Below are 13,789 nucleotides of genomic sequence, written 5' to 3'. Positions count from 1 at the left end.
TCGTTTTAAAGAACCGGCCGGTTTCTTGTCCGGTCCAACGTTCCGGTTCTTGGCCGGCTCAACATTTTTAGGTGGTTTTTAAATTTACGGTTTTAGACATTGGATCGGACCGTTTTGATCATCAATTTCTGATTAAACCGGTTCGATTAGCCAGTCGGATGCATTTCTAAAATCATAGAAAAATCGATTTTTAACCGGTTAACCAAATTTTAAAAAAATTTAATTTTTAGATTAAAAATTCAATTTAAAAAAAGTTTGTTTAAAAAACCAAATTTTTTTTAAGAATCCATTTTTCTATTCAAAAACCGATTTTTTTAAATCAGTTTTATTTTTATAATAGATTTAAATCGGTTTTTAAATTTTATAACCTGTTTTATCGTATAAAACAAATTTAGTTAATTAACCAAAATTGAATTTTTAGTTAACCAAAAAATGATTTGGTTTTTGAATTAATCAAACTATAAAATATCTTAAGTTATTTAATATCTAAAAAATATAAAATAAATAAATTTAAATTACAAAAATAAAATTTAAAAAATATAGGTTGTTATTATGTATAACAAAATTAATATAAAAAGTTATTAATATTATTTAAAAATTAGTTATTCATTTAAAATATTTTTTATCTCCATCTATAATTTTAATAGATAAAAAATATATTTCTTAATCTTTCTTAAATATCTTTAATTATCTTTAATTTTATTATTTTTTAAAATTATTATTATCTCATCATATTATACATTATCCTTTTCTCTTATCATTTTTTATAAATATATAATTATTATTATCTCACTGTCATTATTATATTGCCTTATTTTATTATCCTTCCTTAATTTCTTCTTTTATTCATCCCAATAGCAATTAATTAACACCGTACTATTATTGCAACTCTCATTTTTATTTATCATTTTGATCTATAATTACCATTAGTGTTAACTTTTGAGTTATCGAAGATTTACAAAAAGAAATATTTTATTGTTTGATTTAGATATTTAGATGTATAACTAATTATATAGATACTTATTATTTTTTACACTTGCTTATTAAATCATATTTTATTGTTTTAAATTTTTTTTTGAAATATCAAGCATTTAAAATTTTTGTTAATCAAATTATCAAAATTTGTCAATAATTATAAAAAAATAATATCAAATATATTATATCTTTTTAAAAGAGTCATATTATACGGATACTACTATTTTAGTGACTATTAATACATACAAATTGGCTTATAAAAAAATTCATATTGTTAAGTACTTTCTCTGCTCTCAATACTATTTGTAATCATTCATAATCTTTTTTTAAATCTAATATATCAACTTCTATGTCTTTAAATAATAAAACTTTTAAGATTTTATTAAAATTTCATTTAATTTCAAAACAGTATAGCAATTACTATATTGTTATTTTTTAATATTTTTAGAAAATTAATTTTTATGTTCTTTAAATTATAAATTTGAGATAAAATATAAATAATTAATATATAATAAATTATTAATAAATAGAAAAAAAATGTTATAAGTTATTTAAATTTTTTAATGTACAGAATAATAAAATTTGAATTAATTTAGATATAATACTAAAATCATTACTTTGTTATCTATCTATTCTATCTATTCTATTATATAAAAATTGTTGCATTTAATGGTAAAGCTGATGTGGCATGTTTCTGAGAGTGTTTTTTGGTTTATTTCTTTTAACTCATTAAATACAATTTATTACAATGACTTAATTATATCAACTAATTTATTTAATTATATATTTAAGTATCACACAATTTAATATTATGTATATCAGTTAATTGAATATAATTGTTAGAGTATAATTAGAATCAATTAAATTAATTAGCATTATTCAACATATCTGTATATTTAGTATAGGATATTACGTGTTTATTATTTCGATTCTCTTATCACATATAAATATCCTTCTATATTGTATCATTTACACAATTTGAATACTCACAAACCTTTTTTCTATTGCTCCCACTCCCCTTTCTAACATAGTATGAGAGGCATAGTATCTCTTTTGAGTAAGATAAGTTGATTTCTTCTTGTGAAATCACCATATTTTTTATACTATTTTTCCATACCATTTTTTCCTTCTCTTTTGTCAATGCTTTGATGCTTTTCTGACCTCACCGATTAGCTAATCCACTATTTACTTATTCTTATAGGGAATATATGTTTTTCATCACCTTCCAATAGTTTGTCATCTCTTTGCATTTTGTCACTTTTCAACATATTTTTGGCAGATCGCTATCTTTTCAACTACAGCAGTTGGCCACTCTTGTGGCGGTTCTGCCTGCGTTCTCTTTTGGTAGTTCCATCTGTGTTTTCTTTCGACAGTTTTGTCTGCGCTTCTTTCCGACAGTTCTGTTTGCGTTTCCTTGTGACATTTCCGTCTGCGTTTTCTTGTAGCAATTCCGTTTGTGCATCCTTGTAGCAGTTCCGTCTACGCTTCCTTTCGGTCGTTCCATCTGCGCGTTCTTCCGGCAGTTCCGTCTATGCTTTCTTTCGACAGTTCTGTCTGCGCTTCCTTCCAACCGTTCCGTCTGCACTCGTTTTATTAGTTTATGCATTTTTTTCTTTAGTTGTTTTAAATAAGTTTCAAACTCAAGTTGTCACTTGAGTTTAAGAAGGATGTTAGAGTATAATTTGGATCAATTAGATCAATTAGCATTATTTAACATATATGAAAATTTATTATAGGATATTACGTCTTTATTATTTCGATTCTCTTAGTACCTATAAATACCATTCTATATTGTATTATTCTACACAACTTGAATACACACAAATCTTTTCTCTACTACTATTAAAAGTTTATTGTTTTATAATCTTTTATATATATATATTGACAGAATAAAATTGTAAAAATAATTTTTTTATCACTTTGGATATTTTCACTCGCTTTTATTTTTTTCTCTTTACGTGTAATTTTATTTGGTGTTAACTTTGTTTATTTAATGATGAAATAGAAATATACTTATGTTAATTATATCGTATAATAGTTTTTTTTCCCTATATATTTTGATTTGTATAGTTACTATTAATCTTATTGTTTTTATTTTTTTGAATTGTTCTTTATTTTGTATGACTTGATAATTTAAATAAAAAAGTAAAAAAAGAAAAAAAACAATGGCCAAAGGCGGAGACTAAGAGCTTAAGGCAGCAACATCATTTCTAAGTATTATTATTAATATGAATTTTATTATTTCTTTTCTAACATTTTTTAATATGAGCTTTATTTTTTCTTTATTATTATTAATATTTTTATTATTTTTTTCTCTAATTATAAATCTCTTTATAATAATTCTTTGATAGAATAATTTTTTAGTCTAATAGATTTTTTTATTTTTTTGTCAAACATAATTTATATTAGGAGAAAAAAATACAAATTCAAATTTAAATAAGATGTGCAAAAGGGTAACCATTGAACTCATTTGGTAGATTTTAAATTTTTTGTATTACTGTCATTGAAATTTTCAAATACTATTATAAAATTTTATATATTTTTTATCTTATTGTTCTTAAATTATATATTATACCGTATATTTGAAGACTTTTATTTTTTTGAAATAAGTGTGACATTATATACTTTTTTTGAATACAAAAGGATAATAAAGTTGAAGTGAGTAACAAAATTAATTATATAATAAGATACAAATTTTTAGAATTTCTAGCATAACTGACAAATTTTTAGTTTCAAAATAAATTTTTATTCTATTTTTTATAATTTTTTATAATCTTTTAATTAATTATAATTGTAATAATTCCTCACAAATTTGTGTTTTGTAGAAAAAATTTATCAATTATAAAATACAGAAGACATAACTAAAAATTTTTAAAAATATTGATTAATGTTTTAATTATGTTGTAAAATACAAATTGGAGATATTTAAAATTAGTTTTTTTTTATCATTAATATTAACTTTAATTATAATAAGGTAAAAAGTAAAAATATACTACCAAAATTATTTATATATGATAATTTAATTTAATTCTTTATACTATCAAAATTATTTTTTATTATATCACATTCATTTTTATTCATTGGTGATCTTTAATTGTCTATTTTAAATAAAAATTTGAATTGATTGAATTGATTTTTTTAATTAGTAATATAATTATTGTGACATTTTTTTTTGCTAAGTAATATTTTTTAATTTATTTAATCTGATTAATCATTTCTTTTTTATTTTATGTTAATTTAATCAATAAAAATTAATAAATTTCAGTTATTTTAATTTTTGCAACTTTTTATTCTAATAATGTATTTCAATTGATGCATTAATATAATCTTAATATTTATATATCATTAATAATAATAATTTCATTTTAAAGTGACATTTTATCNTGACATTTTATTCCCAATATATATATGATATGTCTAATTATAAAAAATTTACTATTTTTTATACGATTAGATTAGACATATTTATATTCAACTTATTTGATTACTTAATTAAAATTAATTATATTAAAATATTAGATTAAGAATATGGTAGACTAATTATATTGTTAATAATTAATTATATTAAAAAATTAAGATTATGGATTATTATTATTTTATTATTTTTTTTATTTTTAATATTAATTCAGATATTTAGTTTCTTTTTATTATTATTTTTTATTCTCTTATTCTATGTGTTTATTCCATAAATCTTGCTAAATTAAACTAGGTATTATATATCTTGTTTTTATTCCTCTTTTATATATACATAAATTTTATTAAATTATTTCTCTTCCTTCTAATATTTTGTTTCTCTTATATTTATATTTCTTTCTTTCAATATTTTATTGGTTCTTATTTTTTTAAATTTTATTTTAATTTATATATTTGTTCTTATTACACTTAATATTTTTTAGGGTTAAGTACGATTTTGGTTCCTAACATAGAAGTCGAAAATTTATTTTGTCTTCGACCTTTTTTTGTAACAAAATAGTCCTGAAAATTTAAATTTGTTTTAAAATCGTCATTTTTACCAAATTTTTTATTTTTATTACTAAATTACCCTTAATAAAAAGTTTAAAAAAATAAAAAAGAAAGAAAACGTGTAAAAGGAAAAAGGGAGAAGGGAAAACGCGAATGGAGAAGAGTGAGGGGGGTTTCGGGAATAAGAGGGGGCAGGGAAGGGGAGGGGTCGTTACCGCCGTCGTCGCTGTTCTTTGCCGCCACTGCCGCTGCTCCTCATCGTTCCTTCCTTGTCGTCTCTGATGACCCTCTAACATTTTTCTTTTGTAAAAGGGAACTAATACTCTATATATTGAAATTATGAAATAAACACTCTATATTGAATGTAGGAATAGCCTAATAACAAAAGAAAATAAGCAAATTTATTGAGAACTAATACTTAATCTTGTCATATTAATGGTAGATGAGTTAACACATAATATAAACATTCTTTTGAAGAAAATCTCCTAAACTAAAGAGATTGGTAAAATACTGAAATGATATTTGATTCGGGTTTATCACTTTATTAATCTTTTCACTTTAGAGAAGTTTGATCCGCATTCTTTTGAGTCAAGGTTCCCATCCAATCCAGAGACAGCATACCAGTTTGTTCTTCAACTGTCTTAAACAAAGGTGGCAACATCTTAGACACACCGGCAACCTCCTTCAAAGCACTCCGCTGTCACTGCCTTCGCCATTGCCGTTCGTCCAAATGCTGATTTCCGGCTTGAGTCCGCGTACTGCGTCGCCATTAATCTTAGCAATCTCTTGATACATTCCACGTTCTATCATCAAGTAGTCCCTTAGAGCTGCATAGTTTCCTCCAAGTGCTTCATGGAGTGTCTTTAGATATGCACCTTGGGCTTTCCCTAATTCCATAAGCCCCTCTGCCTCCTTCTTCTTCGCGTATAGCTGCGCAGCTGCTAATTTCATTTGTGCTAAAGCTTCTTTCTCCTTTTGGAAAAGAACTGCTTCTGCTTCTTTTTGTTTCTTGTATAGTTCCAAGTTGACCTCTTGTGCCTATCAAATAATTTTACTTGTTATGGATTCATAAAGAGTAAAAGTAACTAGGATTTCATTCCGCATTTGTATATTGACACATCATGAGCAAAAGTGTTTGAATCAACTATCTAATATCGCAAAATTCACAGAAAACAAAAAGTATCTGATAAATTCAAAATGTTATCATGCAGTTATTATTGCACAATTCAAGAATTGATGATAAGTTGCATTATTTTACTTTGTCCAATGGCCAATCTTAGAAATTCAGTGAGATTACATACTTCATGAGTAGAAATAGTATACAAGGAAGGATACTAATTAATGAATTGCATAGTATAATTATAGATAATTAACGTTTAGCAAGTTAATATCATTAATTTTTATAAAAGGTTTAAGGTTTAGAATTAGAATTTAAAATCATATAAAAAATAATTAAAAAAAAGTTGTGAAGGCACTAACCTTGGGAAGGTAATCAGCTCTAAGTTTCTCAGTTGTCACCTTAGCATTCATCTTGTCAACCTCCCCCTGCAGCTGTGCCTCCCTCAAAGACACTTCCTTTTTAGCCTCGATCGCCGTCAAGTTCTCTACCTTCCACCACTTCCACCACTCCGCCTTCTTCCTTGCCAGCTCTGCAATTGCCTCTGCCACCTTTGCTTCCTTCAAAATCTCAAACTCCTCCACTGATGTCCTCGCCTATAACACTCAAATAAACATGTTTCAAGACTATATCAATATAAACTATGCATTTCCTTCATTAAAGAATAATAAAAAAATACAAAACATTATTTAATTACGTCGATCTCCTCCTTATCGCCGTCGCCTTTTTTCTGACTGGTAATGATCTTCGTCTCAGCATCGATCTTGGCCGCATTCTGGAGCGTCTCGCCTTCGCTAAGCTTGGCACCAACCTCTCCCTTCTTCTTGGCCTCAGCAACGTTCACCTTGGCCTGATTTGCGGCCTCCATCTGAGTCTTCTTGCCCAAGTAAGAGAAGTACTCAGGTCCAGGCACGTCCACCAGCTGCTTCAAGTTCGCATTGTAGATCAGCAGCCCAAACTGATTCAGTTCTAGCTGAACTTTCTCGAACACACCTTTAAGTAACGGTTACATGCATGTTAGTTTCAATTAATTGATTTCTGTTACTCATGAGTAACATTATTACCAACATTTTGCAAATTAGGTTCACAATAAGGTGCAATCATAATTTTTTAGAAGTTCTAACCTAAATAAAATAGGGTTATTTGAATGTTTGGTAGAAAAATCATGTTTCTTTGGTGATATGATTAGAAAAAGAAAAAAAAAAGAAAAAAGTATAGGGAATATTAAGTTGTTTTTCTTTTCTAATTCCATTTTTTTTAGAAGAATTTAAAATTTAAAATTTAAAATTTAAGATTTAGGATATAAGATTAAAAATTTATGATTTAAAATCTAAAATTAAAAAAAATAAAATTTTTAAAAAAGTAATAGATATTAACCAAAACATTAGTTCTCTAATCTCTAGCATTACTTTTAAAAACCAATTCAATCGTATTTTAAATAGGTTTGCATACAACTAAGAAAAAAAAAAGTTGATTGTAAAACAATTAAAGAGGATTTATGGTGCATTGTTTCTAATTGATAATTGATAATTGATAATACATAATATTTTAAGACTTTTACCATTGACAACCTTTTAATAAGATTTATGGTGCATTCTTTCTAATTAATAATTGATAATACCTAATATTTTAGGACTTTTAGTCTTTTACCATTGACAACCTTTTAATAAGGCCTTTTAACCCCACTTTTTTTTCTAGCATATTCATAAATCAACGGTAAGAAGTATGATATTACGATACATTGATACATATCTAACTATCTAAGTACAATTTAAATTTAAATATATTGTTGATTTAAGAAAGTAAGTTAAAAGGCAGAGAAGAAAAAAAGGTGAAGTTATTGTTATTGCATACCTTGCTTGAACTCCTTGGTTCCCTTGAAGATCTCGTCCATAGTCATAGAGCCTGCGAGAACACGCGTCTCGCCCTCGATGATTCTTTGGACGAAATCATTAACGTGGTTGGAGAGCTTATCATGGGACGAGAGGAGCTTGGCGTACTTTAGGAGACACTCGTGATCGTCGACACGTGGACCAATTGTGAACACCGAAAGAAGCTCGAACGGGAGCTTCTCGGCGCTCATGGCTTGGAGCTCGAACGTGTAGTTTACCGGAGAAAGGTCCAAGGTGGTGCATGATTGCCATGGCAACACCCATGCTTTCTTCGCAAGCTTCACGTCTTTGATCCCTGCACCTGTTATTACCAGGTATTCCGATGCATTTGCTACCTTGAACTTCATCAGTTCTGGATTTTCTTGTAATGCAGTGATCTATGACTTACGAGAAAGTATGAGAGAGATGGAGGAAGCTTAGTTAAGATAGAAGAATTGGAGTGAGTGAATGAATGACTAATGTGTACAAGACAGAAGACTGGAAGCTTATATAGATGCAAATAGACGAAGAAATAGGCAAATTTGTTGCGTTTAGATTAGCAATTTAATCTTTGATTTTGTTTTTTAAAAGATTTTTTGAAATTTACAAGATATTTGTATTCGCTTCCTATTTAAAAAAATATTTTTTATTTAAAACTTGAGTTATTGTGAGATTTTTTATTTTATTTTTTTTTTCTTTTTAGCTTATACTCAGTGCCGAAGAAGAGGGAAGGACCAATTGTGGTAAGTGGTAACAATGTTCGAAATTTCAAATTGAGGTAAATAATTGCTTTGCGATTATGTTATGATTCTGTTTCCTTCCTCTTATGCTCTTATTTGGAGATACGATCCTCCTATTAATTATTTTCTGAAATATATAGATTTTATTGTTATTACAATATTGTAAAAGGGATCTAATACTCTATAAAAAGAAATTATGAAAAAAACACTATATATTGAATGTAGAAATAGCCTAATAACAAAAGAAAATAAGCAAATTTATTGAGTAGAACTAATACTTAATCATGTCATATGAATGGTAGATGAGTTAACACACAATATAAACATTCTTTTGAAGAAAATCTCCCAAACTAAAGAGATTGGTAAAATATTAAAATGATATTTGATTCGGGTTTATCACTTTATTAATCTTTTTCACTTTAGAGAAGTTTGGTCCGCATTCTTTTGAGTCAAGATTCCCATCCAAGCTGGAGGCAGCATACCAGTTTGTTCTTCAACTGTCTTAAACAAAGGTGGCAACATCTTATACACACCGGCAACCTCCTTCAAAGCACTACCGCCGTCACTGCCTTCGCCATTGCCGTTCGTCCAAATGCTGATATTCGGCTTGAGTCCACGTACTGCGTCGCCATTAATCTTAGCAATCTCTTGATACATTCCACCCTCTATCATCAAGTAGTCCCTTAGAGCTGCATAGTTTCCTCCAAGTGCTTCATGGAGTGTCTTTAGATATGCACCTTGGGCTTTCCCTAATGCCATAAGCCCCTCTGCCTCCTTCTTTTTCGCGTATAGCTGTGCATCCGCGGCTTGTTGGCGAGCGAAAAACTGTGCCTCTGCTAATTTCTTTTGTGCTTCAGCTTCTTTTTCCTTCTGGAAAAGAACTGCTTCTGCTTCTTTTTGTTTCTTGTATAGTTCCCAGTTGGCCTCTTGTGCCTATCAAATAATTTTACTTGTTGTGGATCCAGAAAGAGTAAAAGTAACTAGGATTTCATTCCGCATTTATATATTGACACATTATGAGCAAAAGTGTTTGAATCAACTATCTAATATCGCAAAATTCACAGAAAACAAAAAGTATCTGACAAATTCTAAATGTTACCATGCAGTTATTATTGCAAAGTTCAAGAATTAATAATAAGTTGCATTATTTTACTTTGTCCAATGGCCAATCTTAGAAATTCAGTGAGATTACAAGCTTCGTGAGTAGAAATAGTATACAAGGAAGGATACTAATTAATGAGTTCATCGAGTTGTATAGTATAATTATAGATAATTATTTTTTAGTTAGTTAATATCATTACTTTTTATAGAAGGTTTAGGGTTTAGACTTTAGAGTTAGAATTTAAATTTTATATAAAAAATAATTAAAAAAAAGTTGTGAAGGCACTAACCTTGGTCTCATACTCAACGCTTGCCTTGGTAAGGTAATCAGCTCTAAGTTTCTCAGTCTTCGCCTTAGCATTCATCCTCTCAACCTCCCCCTGCAGCTCTGCCTCCCTCAAAGACACTGCCTTTGTAGTCTCCATTTCTGCCAACTTCGCCACCTTCGACCACTCCGCCTTCTTCCTTGCCAGCTCTGCATTTGCCTCTGCCACCTCTGCATCCTTCAAGTTCTCGAACACCTTCACTGATGTCCTCACCTACAACACTCAAATAAACATGTTTCAAAACTATATCAATATAAACTATGTATTTCTTTCATTAAAGAATAATGAAAATACAAAACATTATTTAATTACGTTGATCTCCTCCTTATCGCCCTCGCCTTTCTTCTGAGTGGCAATGATCTTCGTCTCAGCATCAATCTTGGCGGCATTCTGGAGCGTCTCGCCTTCCCTGAGCTTGGCACCAACCTCACCCTTCTTCTTGGCCTCAGCAACGTCCACCTTGGCCTGATTTGCGGCCTCCATCTGAGTCTTCTTGCCCAAGTAAGAGAAGTACTCATGTCCCGGCACGTCCACCAGTTGCTTCACATTTGCATTGTAGATCAGCAGCCCAAACTGATTCAGTTCCAGCTGAACCTTCTCGAACACACCTTCAAGTAATGGTTACATGTATGTTAGTTTCAATTAGTTGATGTCTGTTATTTCTATTACTCATAATTTTTTAGAAGTTCACAATAAGGTGCAATCATAATTTTTCAGAAGTTCCAAGGTAATAGATACTGACCAAAACATTAGTTCTCTAACATTACTTTTAAAAATCAATTCAATCGTATTTTAAATAGGTTTGCATACAACTAAGAAAAACAAAAGCTGATTGTAAAACTATTAAAGAGGATTTATGGTGCATTCTTTCTGATTGATAATACCTAATATTTTAGAACTTTTACCATTGACAACCTTTTAATAAGGCCTTTTAACCCCACTTTTTTTTTTTTTTCTAGTATAATCATAAATCAACTCTATGAAGTATGATACTATGATACATTGATACATATCTAACTATCTAAATATAATTTAAATTTAAATATATTGTTGATTTAAGAAAGTAAGTTGAAAGGCAGAGAAGGGGAAAAAAAGTTGAAGTTATTGATATTGCATACCTTGCTTGAACTCCTTGGTTCCCCTGAAGATCTGATCCATAGTCATAGATGCAGCGAGAACACGCGTCTCGCCCTCAATGACTCCTTGGACGAGATCATTAACGTCGTTGGAGAGCTTATCATGGGACGAGAGGAGCTTGGCGTACTTTAGGAGACACTCGTGATCATCGACACGTGGACCAAATGTGAACACCGAAGGAAGCTTGAAAGGGAGCTTCTCGGCGCTCATGGCTTGGAGCTCGAACGTGTAGTTTACCGGAGAAAGGTCCAAGGTGGTGCATGATTGCCATGGCAACACCCATGCTTTCTTCGCAAGCTTCACGTCTTTGATCCCAGCACCTGTTATTACCAGGTATTCCGATGCATTCGCTACCTTGAACTTCATCAGTTCTGGATTTTCTTGTAATGCAGTGATCTATGACTTAATTAAGATAGAAGAATTGGAGTGAGTGAATGGATGATTAATGTGTACAAGACAGAAGAAATAGTCAAATTTATTGCGTTTAACATTAGCAATTTTATCGTTGATTTTGTTTTTTGTTTTTTTTTTGAAAGGGTTGTTTGAGATTTCCAAGATATTTGTATTAGCTTTATATTTAAAAAAAAATATTTTTTATTTAAAACTTGAGTTATTTTGAGATTTTTTATTTTAAATTTTTTTTCTTTTAAATTATTTATCAAATATATATATAATATTTAAATGTAAATCTCTATTACGATAATATATTAAAACTAAATTTATATTGATAATTATTAATAATAATAGAATTATGGATAATATTATAAATACACAAAAAATAATATTCTTTTTATTTTTTTGTTTGTAGTGAATAAAATTTCTTTTAGTATGATCCATACCAAAATTTTGTTTTCTTTCTATTCTTTTAACATCGAAACAAAAAAAATAAATTTTTTCATTTATTTTTCTTTTTTTTTATTTTTCTTTAAACCAAACATAGTGTTAGTTACGAAAGAAAAGGATTACTAGGTAGCGAATAATTTCGTAAACAATGTGAACAATAAATTTTAAAATTAATTTTAATAAAGTAAAAATACATTATACTTCTACAAAAATTACAATAAAAAAGAAGATTATCGGATGAGTAGCTGCACTTTTTCAAAATTCACTAAACTCATTATCTCCTTATCCTTTTACAAAAAACAATTGTGATAACAGTATATATATATTTTTTGTCATACAAATACACTCACACATACTAGCCACTACTGTTAGAATTCAAACTAGTGTGACTTTAGTTTGTGGCAAATGCTTTTGCCACTGTATCGCATGCCTCAGCCATAACAATGCTCAAATTGAGGTAATTCAGTAATTGCATTGCCATTCTGTTTCCTTCCTCTTATGCTCATAAAAAAGACCGTACGAGTAAATCCGTTTTTTCTGCGGAAATTGAGTAAATCCGTTTAATCTACTACAAGTTAGTCCGCTTTTTTTTTTACGTCGCTTATTTTAGTGAGCCTACGTTTTTGAAATCTAAAATCCACCCATTTAGGCCTAAATAGGCCAGACCCAATTATTTATTACTGGCCAGAGAGTGTTTCTGTGTAAGATTTAAAAGGTGAGGCAAGTCCAAAAAACAAAAACCTTCAATAGGTTATGGGAAATAAATAAGGCCAATTCTATGGTGCCTATGAGTTAGTATTTAAATTTTGTCTAACTTATTTTTTGTAATAAATTTTGATTTTTAAAAATTATTTATTATTATATCTTTTAAATTAAATATTATTTTTTAATTTTTTTTAATAAATAGATACTACCTTTTAGACACCATAACATTTACTAATAAATAATTGCAAGAGCAGGAAAACCGGCTGTGATAGTGGTCCACAGTTGGATACTTGTATTAAAGTCAAAAGCGACATAGTAAGTGTTGGAAATTACATTGGGATATGAGCCCTATTGATTAACTTTTATTCTTGTTAAATAATTTGGATTAGTTTAATAATTAGTTTACTATTTTGCTTATATAAATATGCAAAATTTGAATTTTATTATATATATATAATAATTTATTGACTAATAATGAATTTTTAAATAAAATTTTTTTGTCACGGATTAATTCTTTGCTTAACAGATTGGAGAATATTGTAAAAAAAAAAATTTACTCATTTTTTGGGTCCCACAATCTCTCCTTATATCTCTTTTGGTATCCAATTTCCATCAAACTCTTAACCATCTTCCACTTTTGACTATTGTCACACTAACCCTCTCGATGGATATGATCATATGAACATGGTTTCCCTGTGAAGCTAGGGAATATTGGTGTCTATGTAAAATTATAAATATTTTCACGCGAGATTATATATCCTGCCAAGCATCAACGGAATCTTATTAGACTTTATCCAGTTAATAGAATTTGAACTCAAAATATGGAGTATGAAGCAAACCTTAAGAAAGTGTGATATTCATATGCAAACCTATTTTTATTAGTTTGCCAATTTGTCCATTATTACTAGAGAAAGAAGAGCAGCAATTCTTATTTATTATATTGATTAGTAATGTTAGTTAGTATACACATTTTATTAATGTCTTTAGAACTTTTCTTTAACATAAGATTAT

The 13,789-nt window shown here is 28.7% G+C and overlaps 1 protein-coding gene across 1 annotated transcript in view; it reads right to left on the bottom strand.

The window, feature by feature from the left end:
• The window catches only part of LOC107463272 (uncharacterized), a 16,524-nt gene extending 4,902 nt beyond the window's left edge, over positions 1-11,622 (bottom strand). The window contains exons 1-5 of the mRNA XM_016082044.3: positions 11,212-11,622; positions 10,406-10,701; positions 10,058-10,306; positions 9,105-9,599; positions 6,791-6,806 (exon numbers count right to left, since the gene is read on the bottom strand). Of these exons, the coding sequence (XP_015937530.2) occupies positions 6,791-6,806; positions 9,105-9,599; positions 10,058-10,306; positions 10,406-10,701; positions 11,212-11,596 (1,441 nt within the window). The 5' untranslated portion in view covers positions 11,597-11,622. The remainder of the gene's footprint in view (positions 1-6,790; positions 6,807-9,104; positions 9,600-10,057; positions 10,307-10,405; positions 10,702-11,211) is intronic.
• Between the last annotated feature and the right edge of the window lie 2,167 nt (positions 11,623-13,789).

This window comes from Arachis duranensis, chromosome 8, assembly GCF_000817695.3.
Source record: "Arachis duranensis cultivar V14167 chromosome 8, aradu.V14167.gnm2.J7QH, whole genome shotgun sequence".
NCBI lineage: Eukaryota > Viridiplantae > Streptophyta > Magnoliopsida > Fabales > Fabaceae > Arachis > Arachis duranensis.
This window is presented reverse-complemented; position numbering and strand designations above follow the sequence as displayed.